At 45.2% G+C, this 27,415-nt stretch overlaps 2 protein-coding genes across 2 annotated transcripts in view; one reads left to right on the top strand and one right to left on the bottom strand.

Annotated features, from left to right (window-relative positions):
- The window catches only part of GSG1L2 (GSG1 like 2), a 32,812-nt gene extending 12,518 nt beyond the window's left edge, over positions 1-20,294 (top strand). The window contains exons 3-6 of the mRNA XM_075903565.2: positions 1,554-1,706; positions 10,039-10,150; positions 15,137-15,371; positions 20,121-20,294. Coding sequence (XP_075759680.2) covers positions 1,554-1,706; positions 10,039-10,150; positions 15,137-15,371; positions 20,121-20,294 — 674 coding nt within the window. The remainder of the gene's footprint in view (positions 1-1,553; positions 1,707-10,038; positions 10,151-15,136; positions 15,372-20,120) is intronic.
- A 5,079-nt stretch (positions 20,295-25,373) lies between these two features.
- The window catches only part of DHRS7C (dehydrogenase/reductase 7C), a 45,156-nt gene continuing 43,114 nt past the window's right edge, over positions 25,374-27,415 (bottom strand). Inside the window, exon 7 of the mRNA XM_075903563.2 lies at positions 25,374-25,833. Coding sequence (XP_075759678.1) covers positions 25,628-25,833 — 206 coding nt within the window. The 3' untranslated portion in view covers positions 25,374-25,627. The remainder of the gene's footprint in view (positions 25,834-27,415) is intronic.

The following is a 27,415-nucleotide window of genomic DNA, read 5'->3' on the forward strand; positions in this document are numbered from 1 at the left end:
GTTTTAAAAATGGCAGCTCCCCGCTTATGCAAATGAAGCCTGGGAAATTCAAATCCCGGGCTTCATTTGCAAGTGCGGTATGCCTACATTACCCTCCTAGTTTGAACTAGGAGGGTAGTGTAGACATACCCTCTTTGTATGAAAGCTGTTCCATATCTTTCATCATGTTTGTTGCCATTCTATGAACCTTTTCCAATTCTATTTTTTTTTAGTTTATATTCATTGCTGTAAGCCAGTTTTTAATCAATTTAATGTTTGCTATGGCTTTTTTATGTCTCTTGGAGGTCTTTAATCAAAGTGTCATGTAATAATTCAAATGCCTTACAGAACTCTGTGCATATCTCATCAACAATTATCTTTATCAGCCAAACTTGTTTAGGATCTATTTTTGATACACTATTTTCCATAAGCCTGTGTTTATTGGCAATTATATTTCCTTGATTCTTTATCAAGCAAAACCTGCATCAGCTGCACCATTCTTTTCTGGGATTGTTGTCAAGCTCGCAAGATCACTATTTGGATGATCCCTTACTAAACACCAACACCACATTAGCTTGCTTACAATCTTGTGGCGGTTCCCCAGTGTTTCAGGACTTAGTGAAAAATCAGTATTAATGATCTAGCAAGCTCCTCAGTGAGATCTTTTAAAAACATTTAGATGCAAGTTATCTGGTCCTGTATCACTTTAGTAGTTGCTGTTTAATATCCTCCTGAGACATTGGTGAACTGGAAAAAGTGTTATGGTATCAATTAATCACATCATCTGATTTTTCCTCAAACACAGAACAGAAATTTATTGAATATTTGTGTTTTAAGCTTTATTATTAATAATTCTACAATTTGTATCTATCAATGAACTAAAACCAATCAATGAACTAAAACCATTGTTAGCATTCTTTTATTCTTAATATGTTGTAAAATTTCCTTCTTACCTTTGCTGATGACTGATTTCAACTACTGTCTCTTTCTTGCCATTATTAGTTTTCTACAATTCTTACCTTTTGATTTATTGTCATTAAAATCAACTTTTCTTCCATTTGTTGTATATTATTAACTTTGTTGTAGCTGCCTTTACCTACCCTCCAAAGCAGACCAGTATTTTGACTAATACAGCTTTCTTCCATTCTGGAATTACTGCTTTCTGAGGATCTAGTAAAGTGGTCTTAAGCAATTTCCAATTATCATTCACATTTTTCTAATTAAATTCCTCCCCCCAGCTGATTGGTTTCTAACTATTTGTTCAGTGTTGTAAAATTGTTCCTTTTGAAGAACCAAGTATATCTATCACTGGTCTGGTCTCTATTCTGCTTACATGTTATAAATGTGATGACTGCTATTTACTTAGCATTCACTTTTAGTTGTGTGATAAGATGAAACCCAATAAGATAGATAAGAATGTCTCTTTGGTATCTAAGTACCTTTAAAGTCAGAAGTTGCATGGGCACCCACAAAGATCTGATCCAGGATTTAAACTAAGGAAATGGAGGAGGAAATGAACTAAACCACTGTTATGTCTGCTTAGTAATATTCCTGCTATTGATTTGTCTTTTCAGGTGTTCTGTGGCTGTCTATTGTAGCAGAGCTACTTTATATCATTTTGCTTCTGACTGGAGCCACTCTGATGTCAATAGAAGTGTGCTACTACAATACAATCATTGATGGGTTAAAGCTCAATGCCTTTGCTGCGATATTTACTGTACTAGCAGGTACAGTTTAGGATTTATATATGTTTTTCTCTTCAAGACATTTTTTGCGACAAAATTGTTAATTATGGACCAGATCCTTAAATCAAAGAGTTTGCCAGAATGAGGCCTCTGGACTAGGGCCCTAGATTTTCTAATATTACTGTAAATGGAATTCATTACACTTAGGCTGTGTCTACACTGGCATCCCTTCTGGAAAAGGGATGCTAATGTAGCACTTTGGAATAGGCAAATCCGCGAGGGATTTAAATATCCCCCGTGGCATTTGCATTAACATGGCTGCCGCTTTTTTCCGGCTTGGAGATAAGCCGGAGAAAAGCGCCAGTCTAGACGTGATTCTCCAGAAAATAAAGCCTTTTCCAGAGGATCTCTTATTCCTACTTGAAAGCCTTTTCCGGAAGGGATGCCAGTGTAGACACAGCCTTAGGGTATTTGGAAGCAAAAACTTCCCTCTGTTTTGGCAGCTAACAAACAGCTTTATTGATCAATAAGGCAAAGTGAGCCAAACATGACCCCAGCAGAGCCGGGCCCAGTAAGGCTGCCTAATACAATCAATCTTAGTATTGTATACCCTTAACCAAACAAGTCTGAGGTCAGGGCAAGAAATCAAATCAAATTCCTTCAAAGAGGAATTATTATCAGCAAAGAAAGAAACAGGTTTTAGAGAGTAAGGGCTTTAGCTTAAAATAGTTCATTAACACATTCCAACAGCCCATCCTTCTGGCCTTTTCTTACATCACTGAAGGTCAGTTCACTCCCTCTAGTATACGTGCAGACACAAGAAACTGAAATGGCTTTTGTTATACAGAATGGCTTCTAGCTAAATATGAAATGGTTTCCACAGGTATGTCTACACTGCAAAGTTAATTCAAAATAACAGCCGTTATTTCAAATTAACTTCAATAGCGTCTATAAATGCAAACCACTATTTCGAATTTAGTAAACCTCATTCTACGAGGAGTAATGCCAAATTCAAAATAGCTATTTGGAATTAAGTGCCGTGTAGACACTTACTTCGAAATAGGGGGCCTCCAGCCCTTCCCAGGGGTCCCCGGTAGCCACTCCGGGCACAACCAGGAAAACTTACTCTTTTCCCCCAGCCCCGGAGCCATTAAAGGTGTAGACTCTGGCCACATGGCCTGTGCCAGCTCCAAGTCTGCAGTCCCAGAGCCAGCAGAGGCCACCGAGGCCCCTGACCCAGAGCTCCAAAACATGAGCCAGCAAGCCACTGGCAGCCCGCCCTCCACCACTCCCTGGGAGCTGTCTGCCAGCTCCCAGGAGCCTGCCAGGGGCTGGAGAAGGTGGGCGCCTTCCTGGTCCAGGGTGGAGATCATGGACCTTATTCAGGGTTGGGGGGGGGGGGTGCCACCAACATCCATGATCTCCGCACTAGATGGAGGAATGCAGCCATCTATGGCAGGATAGCTGCCAGCCTGGCCACCAAAGGTCACATGTGAACCTAGAAGCAGGTTTGCATGACAATCAAGTTGGTCCAGTGAGACCCCCAACCCTGAACCCTGAGCTTTCCCTCCCCTTTCCCCTAGCTTCCCCCTTCCAGCTCCCTCCTCCCAGGTTACCCTCTCCCTCTTCCCCCATCCTTTTCCCAGTCTCCCCAGAGGTTCATCTTCCCCTCCCCAGTTTTGTTCAATAACCCCAGTTTCTATTTTTGAACATACATGTTTTTTATTTGACATCAGGAAGAGGGGCGAGGGAGGGGTAAGTGGGAGGATGTGAGGGAGGAATGGGGCATGAGCCCCCTGTGGGGAGGACCGGGATGGCTGAGAGCTCCTCAGAGTGGACCCTCTCCCGCAGGGCCTTCTGGATATTGACAGGCCCCCCAATAGACCCCCCCAGATGACAGCCTGCAGCAAGTGCAGCCGGGCTGATGGCAACGATCCCATGAGACGCACCAGCGTGCCCAGGGGCAGCTCTGGCTCCATGTGGCCAAGTGCTGTGGTGTCCCAAGTGCGGGCACTCAGAGCACTCCAAGACACGACTGCTTTGCTGTCCCTCACTGAAGTAGACAAGCAAGCAGGGAACCCTGAGAACTGTCTGTCTGGGATGGGGGTAGGTTCCCTTTAAGCATGGAGCTCAGTTAGCCTCAGGCAGCAGCCCCACATACTAAGTCCTAACCCGATGCCCCGCTGGCACTGGTTCCGGTCAGCCTTAACTTCGGTTCAGGGTCCACTCAGTGTGGACATGCTATTTCGAAATAGCAAAACGCTATTTCGAAATAATTTGTGTGTGTAGACGCATTATTTCAAATTAGCTTAATTCAAATTAACTATTTCGAATTAAGTTAATTAGAAATAGCGCTGTAGTGTAGACATACCCTTAGAAATGGCAACATTCTCCGTCTATACTGCAAGGCTTTTCCACAAGAGGAAATGCAAATGGAGCATTCATTTGCATATGTCACACTTGCATTTGCATTTCCTCTTCAGATCCCTTTTGTGCAAGAGGTTTTTGTGCAAAAAAGAACTGTGTAGATGGCTCCTTTTTGCGCAAGACCCCCCCTTTTGCTCAAGAGCCGTTCTTCCTCATTTTTTCAGCTGAGTACTTAAATCCATCATTTGTCCTTTGCAATGCTTTTGATATCTTGTCAATGATATCCTTCAGGCAGGGAGGTCAACAGCTTCCACCATCCCCCAGTCAAAGTGAGAAGGGATGAAGCCTCGAGCGGAATGGGCTGGACTATGGTCAGAATGCCCTCCATGCCACCCAAAGGATGGACCTGCCCCCCCCCCCCTCAGAGCCATGCACAAGTGTGAAGAGCAGCATTCCAGCAGTGATTTTAATGGCCCACAGCTCCTGCCACTGCCACAATAGCCATTCAACAACACTGATTTTCTGCAACAAAGGCAGAGCTGAATTTAGTTGACTTACATGGACTCAGTGTCATCTACCAGGATAACATTCTTATGATTTTTAGAGCCTCACCCTTCTTGAACATCAAGTCTATGGTGCTCTAGAGAGGCTCTGTCAACACCATCTCTGTGTGAAGTCAGAACAGTATGAACTTAGTTGGCTGTGACAATCTTTCTGTATAAAGAGGTGCAAGCTTCCTTTCACCAACTAGATCATCATAAAATGATAGAGCTGGAAAAGACCTCAGAAGGTCATCAAGTCCAGCACCCTGCTCTAGGCAGGACCAATTCCAACTAAATCAACCCAGCCAGGGCTTTGTCAAGCCGAGACTTAAACACCGCTAGGGATGGAGACTCCACTACTTCCCTAGGTAACACATTCCAGTGCTTCACCACCCTCCTAGTGAAATAGTTTTTCCTAATATCCAACCTGGACCTCTCCCACCACAACTTGAGACCATTGCTCCTTGTTCTGCCATCTGTCACTACTGAGAACAGCCTCTCTCCATCCTTTTTGGAACCTCCCTTCAGGAAGTTGAAGGCTGCTATCAAATCCCCCCCTTACTTCGCTTCTGCGGACTAAACAGACCCTCAGCCTCTCCTCATAGGTCATATGCTCCAGCCCCCTAATCATTTTGGTTGCCCTCTGCTGGACCCTCTCCAATGCGTCCACATCCTTTTTGAAGTGGGGGGCCCAGAACTGGACACAATACTCCAGATGTGGCCTCACCAAAGCCGAATAAAGGGGAATAATGACATCTCTGGATCTGCTGGCAATGCTCCTCTTAATGCAACCCAATATGCCATTAACCTTCTTGGCTACAAGGGCACACTGTTGACTCATATCTAGCTTCTCATCCACTGTAAACCCCAGGTCCTTTTCTGCAGAACTACTACTTAACCGGTTGGTCCCCAGCCTGTAACAATGCTTGAGATTCTTCCATCCTAAGTGCAGGACTCTGCACTTGTCCTTGTTGAACCTCAGATTCCTTGTGGCCCAATCCTCCAATTTGTCTGAGTCATTCTGTACCCTATCTCTGCCCTCAAGCGTATCTACCTCTCCCCCCAGCTTAGTGTCATCCGCAAACTTGCTCAGGGTGCAATCCATCCCCTCATCCAGATCATTAATAAAGATATTGAACAAAACCGGTCCTAAAGCTGAACCTTGGGGCACTCCGCTAGAAACCGACCGCCATCCTGACATCGAGCCGTTGATCACTACCCGCTGGGCCCGGCCTTCTAGCCATCTTTCTATCCATCTTACCGTCCATTTATCCAATCCACATTCCCTTAATTTGCTGGCAAGAATATTCACCACAGGACTCTTCCTGATCCATTCTGATCCCACAAAACCATTTACGGCAAAAGCTAATGTGTCAAACTTTGCACTAGGGACAATTTTGACCCAGATGGTAGCACTTCATTTTCTATTTCTAAGCTAATGGAGGTGGAGAAATAATGATATATGATCTTCTAGCAAAGAAATATTTGCATAATGGAGATATCTACGGGAGGGGATGAGGTACATCAAGGTTTTGACAGATCATAAATATTTAGAGTACCTCCAGATAGCAAGACTTTAATTAATTTCAGAGCTACTAGCCCCTCCTCCTTGCTCAGTTTGATTTTGTGGTTTTCTAATGCTCCAGGGGGCCAGAAATGAAAAGGCCAATGTTCTCTCCCAAAATAATGAATACTGTGAGCCTGGCAGGAGAAGTTACAATCCTCAGTGTCCAGCTTTGTTTTTGGGACCCTAGGGAACAACCTGACCTCTTCCATCTGTTCCCTGGTATCCACTAACCCCTTTGCACTTGAACCTGCCAGACCAAGGATGACATCAGTACCCAACTTATTGCTGAGTTGAGACTACAAGATGACATTCTGTATTACAAGGATTGTATCTATTTCCTAGACAGACAGCTTTGGCTTCAGGTTCCAAGGAATTTAGTCTTAAAGATATTCTGGTAGCCAGCTCTGTGTTTCTCTGTCAAAGACTACACAAAATCCAATGATCTTTGCGCCTGAACCAAATGTCTCAATCTGAGACCATTTAAACTTCTCCAGCGCCTGCCTGCTCCACCTCAACCAGGGCCTCTAAATCCACATCTTAAAGATTAAGAGGACATCCATACTTACTGGAAGATCAATGCTCTGGAGGTTGATCTTCTGGTGCTCGACTTAGTGAGTCTAGTCTAGACCCTAAATCTTACACTGAGGGTAGTTCCACTGGCATCCAGTACCTTCTTTTGCAAGGAGTAAAGGAAGCTGACAAGAGTGCTTGCTCCTGTTGGCCTCCCGCAGTGTGGATGCCGTCAAGGCTCGACTTAAGGTAAGCCAACTCCAAGCTATGCATTTTGCCATTTCAGTAGAGAACCTAGGTCTCCTACATCCTAGCTGAGTACCCAAAGCCACTGGGCTATAAAACCAGTCTGTTGCTCAACTCGTCAGAACATTGTTATTCCACATTGGGTAAACACTTCAATATCTCCTACAGGCAAGGACAGAAAGTCACTCCATACATAGGTTGTGGGAGATCTGGGTTCAAATCAAGGAGAACAGGATCTCAAACTTAGACTTTCTACTCACCAGCTCAGTGCCCTAACCATAAGGCCAGGACACATATGCACTGTGTGATGGGTAGCAGTTCCTATGTGCACTCTTGTCCCACTGGTGAGATAAGTGAAAACCTAGTTTAAGAAACCCACTTTAGGTCCAGTGAGTTTCAGCTTAAGTGAGGGCTCCCAACATTGCATTAGCAATGGGTCTGATCACCTACTACTGTTATTACCCTGTTCAAAGTGAAATATGCCCCCATACAGTAGGCCTGGCCACATCCCTGTCATGGTTGTTTACCAGATACAGATGAACTCTTTTCAAAAGTCCAAAGTCCAATGTCGTCTCTACTCTACTGAGTTCTTCCACATCTCACATGATCCATCCTTGCTATGTTTGGCAAGTTTCTCTAAGGGTACGCCTAGACTGCAAGCTTCTTTTGAAAGAAGCTTTTTTGGAAGAGATTAAAAAAAAATTTGGAAAGAGAATGTCCACACTGCACAAGCTCATTGAAAAAGCAATCTGCTTTTTCAAAAGAGCATCCACATTCATTAGACACTCATATAAAAGGCCACCTGGAACCACTTCAGCCAAGACATTAGGTCAACAGTTACTTTTGAGTGCTGTTGTCTAAGGCTATCTGAAAAGCATGCTTAAAGGGACCCCCCCCCCCTCCCCGCGACAGCCGTTTCTTAGGTTCTACTGCATGCTTGCCTACCTCTGAGGGACAGCAAAGCTTTAGCAGTGCACGCTCTGGTTGCCCAGCTTTGTTGGGCACCTCAGCATTTTTTTTTATTTTTATTTTTTTTGCTATGGAGCCAGGCATGTGATGGCCCCATTCTGCCATGCTGCAGGTTACCCAGCAGTTTCAGCAGACCATCTTGACAATCCTGCCCCGGCTTGATTCTGAGCTCATCTGTGAGTCCTTCTACCTGGATGCAGGAGCAATGCCCTTGCCCCTGCACCCCACAGGGTCATCCCCCTGAAGAGCTGGCCACAATTGTGGCCAGATTTGTTGTCCTGGGTTTTCCAAACCAAGGAGGAATGATTGATGGGACCCACATTCCAATCCATGCACCACATATTAAGCCACACAGTACATAAAGGCTATTTCTCCATAGTGCTGCAGGCCCCAGTCATCCACCGTGGACTGTTTCTGGACATATTTGTTGGGTGGTCAGGCCGGGCAAACAACGCATGCATATTTAGGAACTCTAGTCTCTACCACAAGCTGGAGACTAGCACATTCTTCCCCCAGCAGGACTTTTGCATGGGGGACTTACAGATGCCACTGTACATCGCTGGGGACACAGCCTACCATTCGTGCCATGGTTCGTGAAGCCATACTCTGGCCACTTCAACCAGGGAACAATTCAATGTGCACTGAACCAGCCCCGCATGCAGGTTGAAAGTGCCTTCAGGCGCCAGCCAGGAGTGAATGGGCTTCCAACAGTCATGGAAAGCTGCCATGTGCCAGGCCCATCAGTTGGGGATGTGCATCCTGAGGGAGAGTTTCTCTGAAGGACCCCAGTAATTCTCCCAGAGCCTGCCCAATGGGGGCCTGTGTCTTGCCCCGCCCCCAGGCCTTTCCCACCACAATCCCTCCCTGACCCCTTTCCCTGTACAATCAATAAAAATAATAGTTGTGTTGAACAACAAAAACTTGGTATATATTTTTTAAAAAACAAAAAGTAACTAGGGTGGAGGGGGGCTCAGAATCTGGATGGGAGAGCGAGGGGTGGGGGTGGGAACAGGGCTGCGCGTGGCACATGGTGTGCCTGCAAGTGCTGCCTTGGGTCCAGGGACCTTGATGGACTCAGGGTTGGGTGGGGCTGAACAGGAGGGCAGGCTGCAGTGGGGTCAGGTGTCTTGGTACACTTGTGATTAGGCTCACATTTCTGGGGTCTGAAATTCTCTTTAAACACTATTTTCAGGTCTCCTGAATCTCAAGTTTTCCATTGAGTCATTTATCTGTGCCAAATTTCATAGGGCTCAAGCCTTATGCCAATATAGCTGAAGTTAATGCCTTATAGGATACAGCCCTGTTATTCCTTCCATTACAGCTGAATATACATTAGTCCCCAAGCCACACAACTCAGGATACATATCATATAAGCTTTTCAAAGCAGTTTAAAGGATTGTAGCTGGCCAGAGTAAAGCATGTCACGGTCACTGAAAATCAGTATGTTTTGTATACCTTAGATACCTTTTTAATATGCCAGCCTCATTCCTCAGTGTACAGTGAAGATTTGCATGTGCTATGCAGATGATTAATATCATCACTGATGGAATGGGCTTCCATGGAAGGGGCGTCCCATGTATGAGTTGCTAGTTTGTGTCGCAGCACCAGCTGTGTGTCTGTGTGTGTGTGGGGGGGGGGGGTGTTACATTCACTTTACAATGGAGAGTAAAAATAGCTGAAAAAAATAGACGTATAAATACTTCACAAAACATTCTGGCTATGTCTACACTGGCATGTTTTTGTGCAAATACTTTTAACAAGAGTTTTTGCATTAAAGTATTTGCACAAGAGAGCATCTACACTGGCATGTGCCTCTGCTCAAAAGCATCTGTGCCAGTGTAGACGCTCTCTTGCGCAAGAAAGCTCTGATGGCCATTTTAGCCACAGGGCTTTCTTGCGCAAGAAATTAACGTTGCCTTTCTACACTGCCCTCTTGTGCAAGAACAGTTGCACAAGAGGGCTTATCCCTGAGCGGGATCAGAGTATTTGCGCAAGAAGCACTCATTTTACACATTAGAACATCAGTGTTCTTGCGCAAGTACTCACGGCCAGTGTGGACAGGTAGCAAGATTTTGCACAAAAGCAGTCGCTTCTTGCCAATGTAGACAGCCACCGCCTATTCAATAGCAAATTCTAGGTTTAATATATATCTAACAAAGTTATATTTTTGTAGGTCTCTTTGGTATGGTCGCTCACATGATGTATACAACTGTATTTCAAATGACTGTCAACCTTGGTCCAGAAGACTGGAGGCCTCAGATGTGGGATTATGGCTGGTCCTATTGGTAATTTTTGCATTGAAATATGTAACTGTTCCACTAATATTTAAATTGCTCTCTTTGCCATTCTTGTCTTCAGGTAACAATTCATGACTGATTTGAACTTTCCATGGAGGCTGTAATACAACAGCCAATCTCTTTGTTTGGAATGTATGTAGCCTCATTTAATAGTATAAGGCTGCTTGGTTCCAGGACAGCCAGTATTAACACTACCCAAGGTGTGGAGGAATCAAAGCTCCCACCTCATCACCCACCTTCAAGCACAGGACACTGTTGGGGGACCTCCCCTTCCACTCCTCTGCACCAGTTACAGGCCTTCTTGCCCCACAGGTCTTATCTGTTGTCACTATAGATCGGGCTTGTACCATCATTTATTATTAAGCTTGGCTGACAGTTTATCAAACCCTGTTTTTCAGTTGCTTATAATTTTTCCAAACTTCAAGAATCCAGGATGAAATTTTCCTTCCCAGTTACCTGCCTCAGTCTGAATTATTTTGGAGAAACTTCAGCTGAAGCAGATCCATCATTTTGAAAATGATTGGGGCTATTTCTAGACTGCAGGCTTCTTTCAGAAGACACTTTTCCAGATATGATAATCTGAAAAAGCTTCTTCCGAAAGAGCATCCACACTGCCAAAGCAATCTGCTTTTTTGAAAGATAGCATCCATTCAGTGTGGACGCTATCTTGCATTTAAGCTGTGATTACTATGGATGGAGTGGCCACCAGTGCACCTGTGCTTTTTCCTCCTCCTTCTTGCAAAAGAACTCACTCTTTCCTATCTACACATGCCTTCCCTCCCTCCCCCCAAAAGAGCTTTCAGAAAAAGGCTTCTTCCTTATGGAAAAAGGTGTACCAATGTCAGAAAAAGTCCTCTGTTCTTTTTTCTTTCGAAAGAATGTGATTAGTGTGGTCATAATTGAAGTTTTCAGAAAAACAGCCTTTTTCTCCCCCTGAAAAACCCTCCTTAGTATAGAGTGGTCACTAACTAACTATGCCTCTGATGTTTAGGGTAGCAACATCACTTCTGTCGATTTCTGATAAGTCATTCAGTAGTTTCCCAGCTGCATCTTAGGTTTTTCAGCTCAGCACCATGTTTTATCTCTTTTTCTTGCCTGAAGTGTCTATTTTATTGCTATTCGGGTGATAGCATCTGTCTGCATCTGAAGCACATGGCCAATCCAGCTCCAACACCTGTTGGTAATGATGGTACTCATATAGTCTTTACTACATTTCTGGAGGATTTTTCTGAGTCAGGATGTATGAGTATGAAGACAGCCTGGACATGTTGTCCCCAGCATTCTGCACTATAAAGTAGTATTAAAAGTAGACCATTCTCAATGAGAGTAGGGGAAAATGCCAGAGTTTATTCTCATGGGCAAAATAATGTAGTCTTTTCTTTAAGAAGTCTCTAGTATCTCAATGCTGCAGAGCAGAGATTTTACATTTGGTAAGGGGCTGGCATGTGTCATAAGGTGGTGACTTTTGCCAGCCTCATGAAAATCTCCCCCAATTTGGACAGGTAATAAGGCTCTGAAAAAAAAAAATCAGAGCTTAATTCCATTTACAAGTTTGATACCTATAACAGAGGTTTAAACAAAGACCTTAACTGGATTACCTTTACATTCCACATGCTAACATCATAAAAAACCCCAAATACTGGGCACTTAGCATCAGCTCCATCGGCTTCATTTAGCATAGACACTAACTTAAAAAACTACTAATAGTTTTGCAGCACCTTAGAGACTAAAAAAAAGTAGCTGGTGTCATGAGCTTTCGTGGGCAGAACCCACCTCTTCAGATTAATGGTGGTTAAGGAGTCTAGTTCTCATTTTGAACTTGCCCAGGTACTCATTAATGGATCTCAACGTCACCGTATTATTTCAAACCAATTTCAAAAGCCAGCTCAGAGAAGCTACAGAACTTATTTTCATTTAAGTTTGATACTTACAACAGGGCTACATCTACATTGGCATGATCTTGTGCAATAATCTATGCCAGTGTAGATGCTCTCTTGCGCAAGAAAGCTCTGATGGCCATTTTAGCTATAGGGCTTTCTTGCACAAGAAATTCATGTTGCCTGTCTACACTGACCTCTTGTGCAAGAACAGTTGTGCAAGAGGGCTTATTCCTGAGAGGGAGCATCATAGTTCTTGCACAAGAAGCACTGATTTCATACATTAGAACGTCAGTGTTCTTGTGCAAGAACTCGCAGCCAGTGTAGACAGGCAGCAAGTTTTTGCACAAAAGCAGCTGCTTTTGCACAAGATCGCACCAATGTAGACACAGCCCCGAAGTCTAAACAAAGATGTTGGCTGGATGGCCTGCTACATTCTATATCCTAATGACATAAATACAAACAAAGGGTACTTAAAAGTACTCTTATCAGCTTCATTTAGCATGGGCACTAATTGACAATTTCTTTCCCCTTTTTTCCTTCTCTCCCCTCCACCCATGCGCTCTGTGCTCTTTATATGTAAACTGGACCCCTTAAACACCATTCATTTGAAGAAGTGGGTTGTGCCCATGAAAGCTCATGATACTATCTACAGTTTAAGTCTCTGAAGTGCTGAAAGACTATTCATTGTTTGATTTTTTTTTTCCAGGAAAAAAACTTAAAAGTTTGCACATGTTTGGTAGAAACTTGTAAGAATCTTTGAAGTTTAACTTCCTGAGGGAGGGGGCAGTGACAAACATGATATACACTGATGATTAAGCAGTTCCCTGGGAAATAGGAGATGTGGATGTCCTTTCTGCCTGAGAGAAAGAATTTGAATCCACAGGTCTGGTCAGGTTTGTGTGCCTTAATTATCAGCTTATGGAGACAGTCTTATTCTCAGTAGCCCAATGAATAGTCATTAGAAGTGGAACAGCTTCAAAAGGAGAAACTTTGAATCACCCCAGCATAGCATGTTGCCCTCTATTTAAGATGCTCAATTGGACTGAGGGACAGGAGTTCAATTCCCTGCTTCAAAGGAGCGATTCAAACTTAGTGTCTTTGCCAAGGATGTGGGCATGCCAAGTGCTCAGATGTTGGCTATGACAAAATGTCTGTTTCTGGCCTGGAAAAAGCTTTTTCCTGATGATAGTAATTAGGTCAAGTTTATTAATAGTTTTTGGTCAACCTAAACTACATTGTGGGTGAATAAACTCTTGAATATATGCATACATTTCAAGGCCAGAAGGGACCACTCTGATCATCTTGGCTGATCTCTTGCATAACACAGGCCACAGAACTGCCCCCAAATCATTCATAAATTAGAACTTTTACAAGAACATCCATTCTTGATTTTCAAATTGCTAGTAATGGAGAATCCACCAGGACCCCTGGTAAGTTGTCATGGTATTAGCTGTCCTTTCTGTTAAAAATCTATGCCTTATTTTCAGTCTGACTGTCTCTCCACTTTCTATCCATTAGAAAATTGCTAGCTTGAAGAACATTATTAAATATTTATTCTTAATAAAAGCAGTTATTGACTGATCAACCAGCCCTTAACCATCTTTTTGTTGTTAGATTGAGATTTTTGTGTTTATCACTATAAGGCAGTGGTCCCCAACGCGGTGCCCACAGGCGCCATGGCGCCTGCCGGGGCATTTGTGCGTGCCCGCCGACAACCTGGGCCGGCCCTGCCCTCGGTGCACAGGAGGTGCCGGCCCCAGGTGTGCAACACGCACCGGCGCCGGGTGTGGAGCGCTTGGGTGGCCCCAACCCCGGGGCACATGCGGCGCTTGGGTGCGCGGTGCCGGCCCCAGGCACGCGGCTCGGGCGGCGGCACCAGCCCCGGGCCCATGGCACAAGGTGCTCGGATGGCCCCAGCCCCAGCCCTGGGGCACATGCCAGCACCAGTGCCGGGTGCAAGGGCATCCCCATCCCCTGGTGTGCCCCCAGACACGCGGCCCCGCCCCTCAGGTGCCCGGCCCTTGAGTGGCCCCACCTCCCGGGGGCCTGGGAGCCTCTAAAGGTTGGGTACCACTGCTATAAGGCATGTTTATAGTCCTATAATCATTTTTGTGGATCTTCCAATGTCTGAGCCATGTCCAATTTATCAACATCCTTCTTGAATTGTGGCATCGGAATTGCCAGATACAGAGATAAAATAACCTCTTTGCTTCTACTTGAGATTCCATGTTTGTGCCTTCCCAAATTGCATCAGTTAATTCGACCACAGCGTTGATTGTCCACCATGACACCTGAATGTTTTTCTGTCACAGCTTCCCAGGATAGAATTCCTCATCCTGTGAGTGTGGCCTACATTCTGTCCTCAGACCTATGTGTTTACATTGAGCCACATTAAATTGTTGGGTTAAAGACCCTGGTGAGGGCTAGCAATTGGTTGAACTTTTATAACTCCTGGAAGGGGTTTACTTCATGATTGTGTCACTTGGCTGGAGGGCTGAACCAATGAAGGCCTACAAGTGAGGTCAGCAAACTATAGGAAGCATGAGGGCAGGAAAAGGCCTGCCATACCAAATTCAGCAGCAAGTGGTGCTGATGAGGTGAATGCCCCCATTCCAAACACAGGTTTCAGAGATCTAAAGCAAGAGTGAAAGGGCTATGAAAGGATTATACACAAATTGAAAACAACAACATGCTTTCTGGGGTCTAAAACTTAAATTCTAGCAAGATATAGCTTTGCTTAACAGTTTCTTACATTGAAACAAGCTGAAGCATGCAAGACCCTTCTTTCATAGGGACTCACTTATGCCAAGAATCATTTAATTGTAAAACACAAATATGTAGTTTAATGTTCATATTATTGAAGGCAAATATTGAACTTACGTACTCAACTCTGCTAAATCCTGAGTGATGTAGATCTACATAAGCTAATAAACGCTTCCACTGGGAATCTGTTCCCCCACTTCATCCAAAATGTGTAACAATAAATGGATATTCCATAGTTTGATCACTTTTGCTAAAACATTTAGGAGATGCAGTAGTATGATGTGGATGGAAAACTGCTGTGCCGCTTTCTAACAAGCCTTTTTGTTGACAGCCTTGCATGGAGTTCCTTCACTTGCTGTATGGCTGCCTCGGTCACCACCATTAACAGATATACAAAAACTATTTTGGAATTCAAGCACAAACAAAAAAAGCTGGAGAGAAGTTTAAAGAATAAATACAAGTTTCCAGATCCTGGAGCTCCAGAGAAAGCTTGGAATATGTATGTCAGCCCTTTTCCTAGCACTACAGAGGACTTCATGCATCAGCTAAAGGACATTCATAATCCAGCCAGATTTTCAATGTTTGTAGATTTAAAAAATATCCCTGAACCAAACTGTGAAGAGTATTGCTAAATATGTTATACAGTATGCATTGACTAAAATGTATATGTAGCAAGCTTTATTTTTTCATAAAGAGTTATTGCTTTTATCACAGTTTCAAGCAAGACAGTGTTTGTAGAATTGATCGAGACTGGTTCATAGAAGGCAATAAGCCATGTTCTCCATTGTTCTGCAGCTTGTACTACCGTTTACACATGTGCAAACGGAGTGCAAGCACCACTGCATCAGACTAGAACTGGTCTACACACACACACACCCACACACCCACACCCACCCCTTACTATTGGAAACATCAGGACAATGGCAAACAAATCTGGCCCACAAATTGGTCCAAAAGTGGAATCAGTTATCTGTCATTAAAGTTGCATCTCCCAGCCAAATTAAGCTCATTTCATGCTATACTGATTAGCTTCACCATAAGGATGGTAGTGAAATTTGATGCCTAGAGACAACCTGGAAGTGAAAGGTGTTATTGTGCAAGCTGAATGAGAAACCCATGCTATTAAAATGACCTGACATGATACAGTGGCTATGATGCAAAGTTCTGGTTCCCCCTTCATTGTGCAGAACTGGAAGGAGCAGTAGAAAGGATTAAAGTCTTAGAAAGTCTCTTCTCATAAGAAAAATCTAACAAGAGGAGATATTAGACGTATACAGAATAGTGAATGGTCTAAGATCAGGTTCCTTTGTTTAGTTGCAGAAGGGGATAGCCACCTATATTGAAAGGCACTGGTCAAAATAAATGTGCATTTATATTTAGCACATTTAATTAATGTGTGGATATTTATGTCTGAAGAGTTATTGAGGTAAAGGTCTTAAGGCTACATCTACACTGTGCAGTGTTGTGCAATAGGATATGCAAATGAGGCATGGAGATGAATATTGCTGCACCTCATTTGCATATCTAGTGAGCCACCATTTTGCGGCACAAACTTTTGCCCAAGAAGGAGCTGTCTGCACAAAAAACCCTCTTGCACAGAGCTGTTCTGCTGCTTATTTTCAGGAAGAACAGCTCTGCTCAAGAAGGGTTTTTTGCACAAGAAGCAGCAGTGTAGACAGCTCCTTCTTGCACAAAAGCCTGTGCCACAAAAATGGCAGCTCATTAGGTATGCAAATGAGGCAAAGCAATATTCATCACCACACCTCATTTCCATATCTTCTTACACAAGAGCATGCAATGTAGATGTGGCCTACGAGTTTTAAAAAAATAGATATCCTTTCAGTATAAAGGGAACCAAAGCTAGTGGGCTACGCAAGCTCCACAGAACTCCAGTGCCAAGTGGCATCCTGAGAGAGAAACTGTCAATGTGATAATCAGTGCTGGGGCAGTTTTGGGTTCTGCTTTTCTAGCAAAGCCATTTGGTATTTCTGCTCTCCCCCCTCGATTTCTTGTTATTCCAGCTCCAGGGCCCTGATTCTGGGCTCCTATTTCCAGTTGCTTTAGCTCCATGATTCACATGTTCTTTCTCTGCTGCCAGGAGTCTGAACAGCTTTAGCTTCGCAATTTTACTGTTTGCGCACACACACACACGAGAAGCTACTTGGAAACTAATGAAAGGTTATTTCTAGATATTACAATAATCCAAGCAATCGTTCATTAGTTTTCATGAACATTGTCACTAAATGCATTATTCATTATTTCCATTTTAGGGAACTGAAACTTTATAGCTAGGCTGAAGCAGCATGCTAACTTTAAAGGATGGGTCATTGTGTTCAACAATGGAAGAATCTACAGATCCATGCTGTGATGGAAACATTTACCAGACTGCTTTTCAGGAAGACATAAAAATGATTCCCAAGAGTGTTCCTGTATCTCTGGACTGATGGATTCTGATAGGGTGGAATTCAGAACCATTGGGCAGAGAGCCACAAAGCCATTTTAGGTAACCCAGACTGAGGCTACGGCTACACTGCAGTTTTTTCCCCTGGAAGAAGATATGCAAAATTGGACTTGCATTTTTTCCAGTTCTTTGTGGAAGAGATTTTGACGGGGTCAAATGTCAGAACTTCCCCCCCTTTTGCAAGACCCCTTATTCCCCATAAATAGAGGTTTATAGGGTCTTGTGAAAGTTTTTTTCCCCAGACATTTGGCCCCATCTACATGGGGCCAAATCATGGCAAAACCTCTTCTGCAAATAGAATCAGAAGATGTGCAAATGCTGGGGGTAGAAATAGGGAGGAAGTGGAATACAGACAGAGGCAGCTATCACAAGCACTGACAAACCTTGATGATTGTTATCAAGGTGCTTTCTGCAGTGTTCCTTCAGGACAGTCTCTATTTTATTTGTAGAAGAGTATTTGCTGCCCCAGAGGCAGTCACTGCCACATAAGGAATCCACAGGTCCAATTCTGGAGGTATTGGTGGCATAGATGGGGATGACTGCCATAACTACAGCAAAGCAATTAATGTCTTAGCTGTTCTGAAGACAGGGGTGCTTAAAATTATTGACTCCAAAATGGGAGTAAATTTGTGGAGTTATTTGTCAAAGAAGCATACAACCTGCTGGATGTTGATCAGAAGTTTCCCATTCTTCATCATCTAGCAGCAGGACAGATTAAACAAATGACTAGACCCATCAAATGCATTCACTTCTTTTTCTTAGTGTGTAACAGGCAGCAATCAGAATGAAGTATTACCATTTACACTAATTTACATCAAACATACACAAAAACTTTTCCCCATGCAAGGCTTTAAAGGGAAAGCTAAGGAGATTGTGAGGGGTGTGAAAAAGCTCCTACATAAGTTCAGTGGGTCCTGCACTTTCAGGTGGATTTACTTGCCTCAGAGGCTCATAGCAGCCCCCAATTTTAGGCACCACACCTGAGCTACGTCTACACTGGCATGAATTTCCGGAAATGCTTAAAATGGAATACTATTCCGTTTTCAGCTTTTCCGGAAAAGTGCATCTACATTGGCGGCGCGCTTTTCCGGAAAAGCAAAAGCCCGGAACCATTTTGAAAATGGCAAAGGCCACCAGACCTTTCCGGGGGCGGGGCCGGAGCTCCGTCCAGATGTGTGGTTAAAGGGGTCTCACCGGGCAGCCGTTGGTCTCGTGCTCCCGTGCCTTGTGACCTCTGCCAGGGACTGGCACCCTTCACAGGGTCGGTGGTTGCCCTGTGAGTTTTGGAGACACCACCCTTTGGCCCCCCAACTGCTTTTCCCAGCGTCTTCTTTTTTCTGCCCTGCTCTGTCTGCCATGGAGCCGTGGGTGGCCATGTTTCTGGACCTGTACAGGTGCCTGGAGCTCGTGCTGCAGGCTGGTGCCCTGGCGTTCATATACCAGGAGGCAGAGATCGCCTTGGACTCCCTCCTCCGGCTCGGTGGGACAGTTGATGGGGGGGTGCTGGCAGGTGTCCACAGGGACACCTTGTGGGGCTGGCTCGCCCAGAAAAGAGTGCAGCCTCTCAAAATAGGGGCAGGCATCGGGTCCTGCTCCCCTCCCCTCTGTGGCCCGCACGTACGCCAGCCGCAGCTCCTTCACCTTGGAGCGCACCTGCTCGCAGTTGCGGCTGGGGTGGCCTTGCTGGGCCAGGTTCCGTGCCAGCCGGGTGTACAAGTCGGCGTTCTGGCGGCGGGACTGCAGGTCATGGAGACCCTCCTCCTCCTCCCACAAGTCCAGGAGGGTCTCCAACTCCCTGGGGGTCCAGGATGGGGCCCTGCGTTTCCGGCCCCTGGGGGCTTCCTCCCCTGCCCCGGGTGACGGTGGCTGACGACCACCTGGAGCTGCCATGCCTGCACTGAGGTGGCTGGGCAGCACAGTTGCCACATGGCAGAGCTGGGAAGGGTGGTCTCCAGGGGGCTCCTGCCACATGCGGCCAGTAGCGTGCGGGCTCTTTAAGCGCTCAGGTAACGCGTAAGTCCGCAGCTTCTACGGGGTCTCCTGCCGTCCAAACCGCTTTTTTACGTTTCTTCTGCTTTTCCAGAAAAGCTGTCTACACTGGCCCTTTTCCGGAAAAGCTTTTCCAGAAAAAAGACTTATGCCCGAGCGGGAGCAGAGTACAGTTTCCGGAATAGCGGCTGATTTTGTACAGTACAGTGTCAATGCTTTTCCGGAAATTCAAGCAGCCAGTGTAGACAGCTCGCAGCTTATTCCGGAAAAGCAGCTGCTTTTCCGGAATAAGTGGCCCAGTGTAGACACACCTTTAAGGTATTAGTTTTCTGAACTCTTTTAATCTTTGGCCAGTGTATGGAAAGGGGAAAGCTTTCTAGTCCAGCTATGGGCCCTATAATAGCAGCTAGCTATGTGAGTTCCCAACACCTATACAAGACAACACCAACATCCCAGGATACTTTCCCCCTCACCTTTTTTTCCCTCTGATTCCTCCTCCTAGGGTCCACTTGCTGTGCCTGTGCCTGTGCCTGTGCCTGTGCCTTCTCCTTCTCCTTCTCCTTCTCCTTCTCCCAGCACTTTCCTCTACCCACTCAAGTACACAGACCCACCACCACCTGCAGGCAAAATCCTTTTATAGCCAGTTTCAACTGTTTTCCCTAATTAATCTCAGGTGTCCTAATCAGCCCAGACTTGCCTGACTCCATAGGCCTGCTCAATAGATCCCAGGTGTTCAACTGCCCCTGACTGTTTCTGCTGGTTCTAAACCAGCCCCTTCTGATTATCCTGGGAACAGAGATCTCTTCAGTCTGAGGCTTATATACAATTTCTCCACTACTTTTTTGTAACCTTTGGATCTGACCAGGTCACAGAGGATATAAATGAGATGGTTCCTGTCCATCTGGTTACAATGGCTCTGTCAGAGGCCATGGTTCAGAACATGCAGATGCAGAATTTACAGATTCAAAAGACCATGATAGCAATTGATAAGGCTGAACTACAGAAGATCATGGCACAGTTCAATGCCAAAGGAAACTGAAGAGAGCATCAAGTGGAATTGAAAATCATGATCCACGCTCAGGCTCCCTACTATTATTTTCCAAAGACAAAGTGGTGCAGCCAGCTTAATGTTGCATTGAGTTAGCCATTCTGTATACTTGTTAGACCTGAAATATAACAGGCACAGTTGGTCTCATGCTTTTGTCCCTTTCTGTCTTACAGGTTTTATAGCCATGAAGAGGTAGAGGCTTACATCACCATGAGTATGTCTAGACTGCATCCCTTTGTCAGCAGAGGGATGCAGATTAGTCAGGTCGACATTGCAAATGAGGCAGGGATTTAAATATCCTGCACCTAATTTGCATAAAAATGTCCATCGTGTTTTGCCAACTCAGCACTTTGTCAGCAAAAAGCGGCAGTCTAGAGGGGGATCTGTCAAGAAAGAAAGCCTTTTTCAACAGATCCCTTATGTCTCCTGCAAGGTGGTTTACAGGATCTGTCGAAAAAGGCTTTCTTTCTCGACAGATCCCCCTCTAGACTGCTGCTTTTTGCTGACAAAGTGCTGAGTCGGCAAAACACAATGACCATTTTTATGCAGATTAGGCATGGGATATTTAAATCCCTGCCTCATTTGCAATGTTGACCTGCCTAATCTGCATCCCTCTGCTGACAGAAGGATGCAGTCTAGACAGACTCCATGTGTCCTGGTATGGAGAATGCAGAAATATTACAGTTGGTGATTCCCTGGTCCCAAGACCAGTACAGAAGTATGACAAACTCCATCTGTATCATAGGAACAAATTTTAAAAATTACTTCTGTTTGCAACTGAATGGGATGTATCTACTTTGCTGGGAACTTTGTCTTGTTTGAACACTGAGTAGCAGAGTTGTTGACCTGAATCCCACGACTTGAACTTGAGTCTGAATTAAGTCACCTAGGTGACTCAACTTGAGACTCGAAAAAATTGTCCAAAAATGCCGATATTTGATGGCTTGTACAAAAGTGACTTGACATTTTTTAAATTAAGACTTGAGACTCGACTTGGGACTTGACTCAAAAGTGACTTTAGGGACTCGGGACTTGACTTGAGACTTGACAATGACTTGAAGACAACACTGCTGAGTTACTATCAGTTGCAGTTAGAGAGCTACAAGGGATGTGTGCAGATGCTATCTGTGGGCAAAAATAGACAGCTGGAGAAGGGTCATGGCAAATAATAAATACTATGCTACATCCCACATCCAATCAAGTACTTCTAACATTGAGGGTGGCATAGGAGTGAAGACGCTATTTAAAATTGAAACATTGGCAACCCAAACTAAAGTTGCAGTTGATACCTTTACTTCTGTACATTTTGTTATAGATTGCAATGCTTAAGGTGGAAATAGGAATTGACACAAGGAGGATGGCCATAAGGCACTCTTGGCTGCCTGGTCTCTGGTAATCCTCAAAGAGCCCTGCGCCAGAGCTTGGTGAAGTGGGAGAGCTCAGGCTTTCCTACCAATCCCATTTTACACTAAAGAGAAACTGGTCCTCTAATCACTAGGGCCGTGTCCAGACTCAGGGGTTTTTTCGGGAAAAGTAGCCTTTTCCCGAAAAAACTTCCCCTGCGTCCAGACTCAAGCCGCGTTCTTTCGAAATTATTTCGAAAGAACGCGGCTTTTCTTTCGATGGCGGTAAACCTCGTTTCACGAGGAAGAACGCCTTCTTTTGAAAGTTCCTCTTTCGAAAGAAGGCGTTCTTCAATGTAAATAGGGCTTCTTCAAAAGAGAGCATCCAGACCCGCTGGGTGCTCTCTTTCGAAAAAGCGGATTGCTCTTTCGAAAGATCCGCCTGCAGTCTAGACGCGATCTTTCGAAAGAGGCTCTTTCGAAAGATGCTTTCGAAAGAACCTCTTTCGAAAGAAGCCTGCAGTCTAGACATAGCCTAGGCAATGCTTCCATCAAGCACCAACCACCATACCTCCCTTTTCCATTATTACCACAGATTTGGTACAACTAGAGTCATTGGTGCCCAATGCCCAACTAATGGGTAAGCAATAGAAAACTGGGGACATTACTGTATTGGTAGTGAATAAATCCTGGTGAGTTTGCATCCTCTGATTCATACTTTAGGTCAATTTTAATGGTGACTCAACTACTGTGGTCTTGGACATGTCCTTCTTTTCTGTCTGCTACCTGTGTCGTTGCATCTTAATGAAGGTGTAGTGGCTGCAAAACTTTCATATGCACAGGTTCTCATTCATGGACTGTGTTCAGAGCTTGCCCCAGCCCTCCAGCTCAGTGACACCTGAATGAGATCTGTACTGACTGTGGAGAATAAAGTGATGATCACTCCATGGAAACTTGCAACTTAAAGGTTTGCAGAGATTTTTTTTAAAGAGCTGTGAAGCTTTATGGGATGCAGATGAAATTATAGGCTATAGGATAAAGAACATGATTACAGAACATGGAAATTTATTATTCCCAATCACCTGTGAGGCACTGCAAAACCTCCCCAAGATATCCTGTGGTTGATAGGTACACCCATTGCATTGCTTTCTTCATCAGTGCAAGCTCAGTTAGTTAGGGTATGTCTACACTACAATGTTAGTTCGAAATAACGGACGTTAGTTCGAACTAACATTCATAGGCGCTACACTAGCGCTCCTCTAGTTTGAATTTAAATCGAACTAGCGGAGCGCTTAGTTCGAAATAGGAAAACCTCATTTTACGAGGACTAAGCCTAGTTCGAACTTACTAGTTCGAATTAAGGGGTGTGTAGCCCCTTAATTCGAACTAGTGGGAGGCTAGCCCTCCCCAGCTTTCCCTGGTGGCCACTCTGGCCAATACCAGGGAAACTCTATTGCCCCCCTCCCAGCCCCGGACCCCTTAAAGGGGCACGGGCTGGCTATGGTGCCCCTGCCAGGTGCAAGCCTGCCAGCACCCAGCCAGCAGACCCTGCACCTGGCACGGCACAGAGCCACCCACCCGATGTCCCCCAGCCCTCCCCCTCTTCCCGGGACCAGGCTGGCGGCTCCCGGGAGCTTGCCCGGGACCGCAAGAGGCGGGCACCTTCCTGGGCTAGTGCAGACATCGTGGACCTCGTCCATGATCTCCGCACTAGGCACAGGAAAGTGGCCGTCTAGGGCAGGAGAGCTGCCAGCCTGGCCACCCAGGAGCAGGTGTGCATGAAAATCAAGGGGGTCCACTGAGACCCCCCGACCCTGAGCCCTTAGCTTACAATGGCCGTCCTGGGTCAGACCAAAGGTCCATCTAGCCCAGTAGCCTGTCTGCCGACAGCGGCCAACACTAGGGACCCTGGAGGGGATGGACCGAAGACAGTGACCAAGCCATTTGTCTCGTGCCATCCCTCTCCAGCCTTCCACAAACTTTGGGCAGGGACACCACTCCAACCCCCTGGCTAAGACTACTCCACGGACCCAACCTCCATGACTTGATCTCACTTCCCTTTAAACTCTGTTCTAGTTGTAGCCTTCACAGCCTCCCGCAGCAAGGAGTTCCACAGGTTAACTCTTTGCTTTCTGAAGAACAACTTTCTCTTACTAGGTTGAAGCCTGCTACCCATTCCTTTCCTTTGGTATCCTCTAGTCCTTCTTTATGGGAACTCATGAAGAACTTTTATGAATGCACCCTCTCCACCCAACCCCTGCTTTTAGAGACCTCTATCCTGTCCCCACTCCATCTCCTCTTTTCTAAGCGGAACAGTCCCAGTCTCTGTAGCCTCTCTTCATCTGGGACCTGTTTCCAACCCCTGATCATGTTAGTTGCCCTCCCCTCTCCCAACCTTTCTCTTCCCCTCTCCCACCTCCTTTTCCCAGTCTCCCCCAGTTTTGTTCAGTAAATGTTGGAAGAAACGTTATCTTTATTTTGTACATCAGGAAGGGGGGCTAGGGAAGGGTAAGTGGAAGGAGGTGAGGGAGGAATTAGGTACGAGCCCCCGATGGGGAAGACTGAGCTGGCTCTGTGGGCTTCTGGGGGTGGAAGCTCTCCTGCAGCCCCCCCAATTGTCCCCTCTCCCCAGATGGCAGCCTGCGGCAAGTGCAGCCGGGCTGATGGCCGAGTGCTGTGATGTGCCCAGTGTGGGCATTCCGGGCACTCCAAGCCAGGACTGGTTTTCAAGCGGGGCACCCCTGAGAACTGTCTGTCCCGGGTGGGGGTCGGGTCCCTTTAAGCGCAGCCCTCGGCTAGCCTGAGAGAGCATCTCCACGCTCTAAGTCCTCCTCTGATGCCCTGCCGGCACTGCTTCCGGCCATCCTTAAGCCCTGTTCAGGGTCCACTCAATGTGGACATGCTAGTTCGAATTAGCAAAACGCTAATTCGAACTAGTTTTTAGTTCTAGACGCGTTAGTTCGAATTAGCTTAGTTCGAATTAACTAATTCAAACTAAGTTAGTTCGAACTAACTCTGTAGTGTAGACATACCCTTAGGATGCACAGTACAAACACAAGAATTGTAGTCAATAAACTTAATTGCTGCCATAACATGAGTTGACATTTCTGTAGTGCAGGCGTGGCCTAAGAAGACAAAATGTCTAAGCCAGATAAGAGGGAGAACACTCAGAGAATCATTTACTAGGAACAAACTAACAATATACAAGACAATGTGGAAATGTAGCGATGAAGTAAAGAGGAGGTCGAGCATGGTCAATGAATGGCCAAAACATGTTGCATGGGGACTGGTTCCTGCAAAATAACTAAATCAATCCAAAACATGTAAATGCAATGAGATGTGTAATGTATATGTAATGAAAGGGTTTCTGTGTAAGTTTGGAATTGTGACGTACCCCGCATCCACCCCTCTTGGTTTGAGTCTGATCTACCCAGCTGTTCCTGGATGCCGAACAGAGATATCTGAGTGGCAATATTTGGAGTTGAACTGAAATCTTAGGGAAAAGGTGGAAGAGGTCTTGGGGGAGCCCCAACAGGGGTTAGCTCTCTTCCCTCCACCCTTCCCACTAACCTTTGTCTTATCTAGACAGTCCACTATCTGCAACAGGGACTGTCCTTCACTCTGGGTCCCAAGCTTTAGAGAGAGGGCCAGTCTTTAAAGTCATCCTTGCTATAATCTGGCAACAACCTTTGGCTTTATTGTCCACTGAAAGTGAAGCTGATAATGCTCATTCTTGAAACAGACTTTATTCAGGCCACAAACAGAATAATAATAGAGATGTAGCTGTGTTAGTCTGGTCTTGCTGAAACAAAAGACAGGACTGTGTAGCACTTTAAAGACTAAGAAGATGGTTTATTAGGTGAGGAGCTTCTGAGGAAGTGGGGCTGGCCCACGAAAGCTCATCACCTAATAAACCATCTTGTTAGTCTTTAAAGTGCTGCATAGTCCTGTCTTTTACAAACAGAATAAAGCTGAACAAAATCATTTCTCTTCTACCTTCTGCTTTTCCTTAACACCAGAGGCAACGATGGCAAAAAACAATTCCGGAAAGAAAGTGCGAATGTAAAGAGCTGCCTTGGGGATGGCATTTGCCATAAACACCTCCTGTTTTTTTCTGCTCACTGTGTGCAGAACTTCCTCAGCAACCTCCATTGGGTGTACACCATATGCCAGCTTTCTGAAAAAGACTGAAAAGCAGATCAGAGAGGAGTGAGAAGCAGCCAGATGGTGTGTAGTGTGGCTGCACTACAGCGGATCTGGAGAGTGATAGAGCAACAGACAGAATAGCTGTGAACTAGTGCAAAGAAGACTCAACCTGCTTCCTGAATCCCCAGTTCTTCCCACTCCCCCCTCCTCGCTCCCCCTATCCCCAGCACATTTAATTTAATTTCATTTAATAATTTTACCACTTACCTCTAAATAAAACTCCTGTTCCCTCTTTCTCCTGTCTTCCCTCTTCCTATGCACCACAGAACCAGTGTGTGACTTGGAAAATTTACAGGTCTTTCCAACATTGACCACACCTGTTTACGAGTCTGGCAAGCTCAGAATGGGCAAGTACAGTTCATGTCCCAGGTATGTAGCAAGTTTATTAGAGTATTAAGCTTAGCAGGTGTGCTTTGTTTTATTTTGTTTAGCAACTTACTTTTCTTAGTAATTTACCTTGATCTGTCTGCCATCATTTGCAGCCCTTTGTTTCCTGTTTTTTTTACCACTTCTCAATCCAAAAAAGGACCTTCCCTCTTATCCCATGGCCATGTAATTTACACAAGAGCCTTTGGTGAGGGACCTTGTCAAAGGCTTTCTGAAAATCTAAGTTAACTATATCTACTGGATCCCCCTTGTCTGCATGTTTGTTGACCCCTTCAAAGAACTCTAATAGATTAGTAAGACAGGATTTCCCTTTACAGAGACCATGTTGACTTTTGCCCAACAAATTATGTTCTTCTACATGCCTCACAATTTTATTCTTTACTATTGTTTCGACTAATTTGCCCGGTACTGAAGTTAGACTTACCGGTCTGTAATTGCCAGGATCGCCTCTAGAGCCCTTTTTAAATATTGGTGTCACGTTGGCTACCTTCCAGTCATTAAGTACGGAAGCCGATTTAAAGGATGGTTACAAACCACAGATAATAGCTCCGTTGATGGAGCCATGTAGTGTAGACATGCCCCTAGGCAGGTAATGGCTGAGGAGCCTGATCTTCAGGCTGGGGTAAACATCCAACTCAATATAGGGGGCTCCAGCAAAAGACCTGACACAGTCTAGAGGGCTCTAACAAAGTGATGATCTCCCATCGCAGTCCAGGGGACTCCAGAAAGGGTTAAGCCTAGTGTCCTCACTTAGCAGACTGTAAACAGATCCATAGGGGGAGTACAACCTCCCTCCCCCTCCATGCCAGCCTACCTAACTCCACTGAGTCCCAGCTGAAGACCCTAACAATGATGGGGGATCTGCCACTTAGTCAGTGAGGATCTGCTCACAACACGCTGATCTTGTCACAGGCCAGCCCTCAATCAGATGGTTGTTTAGCTCCACTGTGCTACTTCTTATCTCCCCCGGGAATGCACCTGTATGTGTAGGGGTTCTCAGGGTCATGCAGGTAGACGCCACTGGCAGTTCTTTTGGGACTTGATCTATGGGTGGAACAGGTCCTATCACACCTTTCCCCATCTCCACTTCCTTTCCCCATCACAGCTCCCTCACTGTCCCTCTCTGCCTGATGCCTTTCTTTTCACAAATACCATTATATGTTCCTGTTTTCCTCT

Source organism: Pelodiscus sinensis, chromosome 20 (assembly GCF_052426305.1).
Source record: "Pelodiscus sinensis isolate ZL-2025 chromosome 20, ASM5242630v1, whole genome shotgun sequence".
NCBI lineage: Eukaryota > Metazoa > Chordata > Testudines > Trionychidae > Pelodiscus > Pelodiscus sinensis.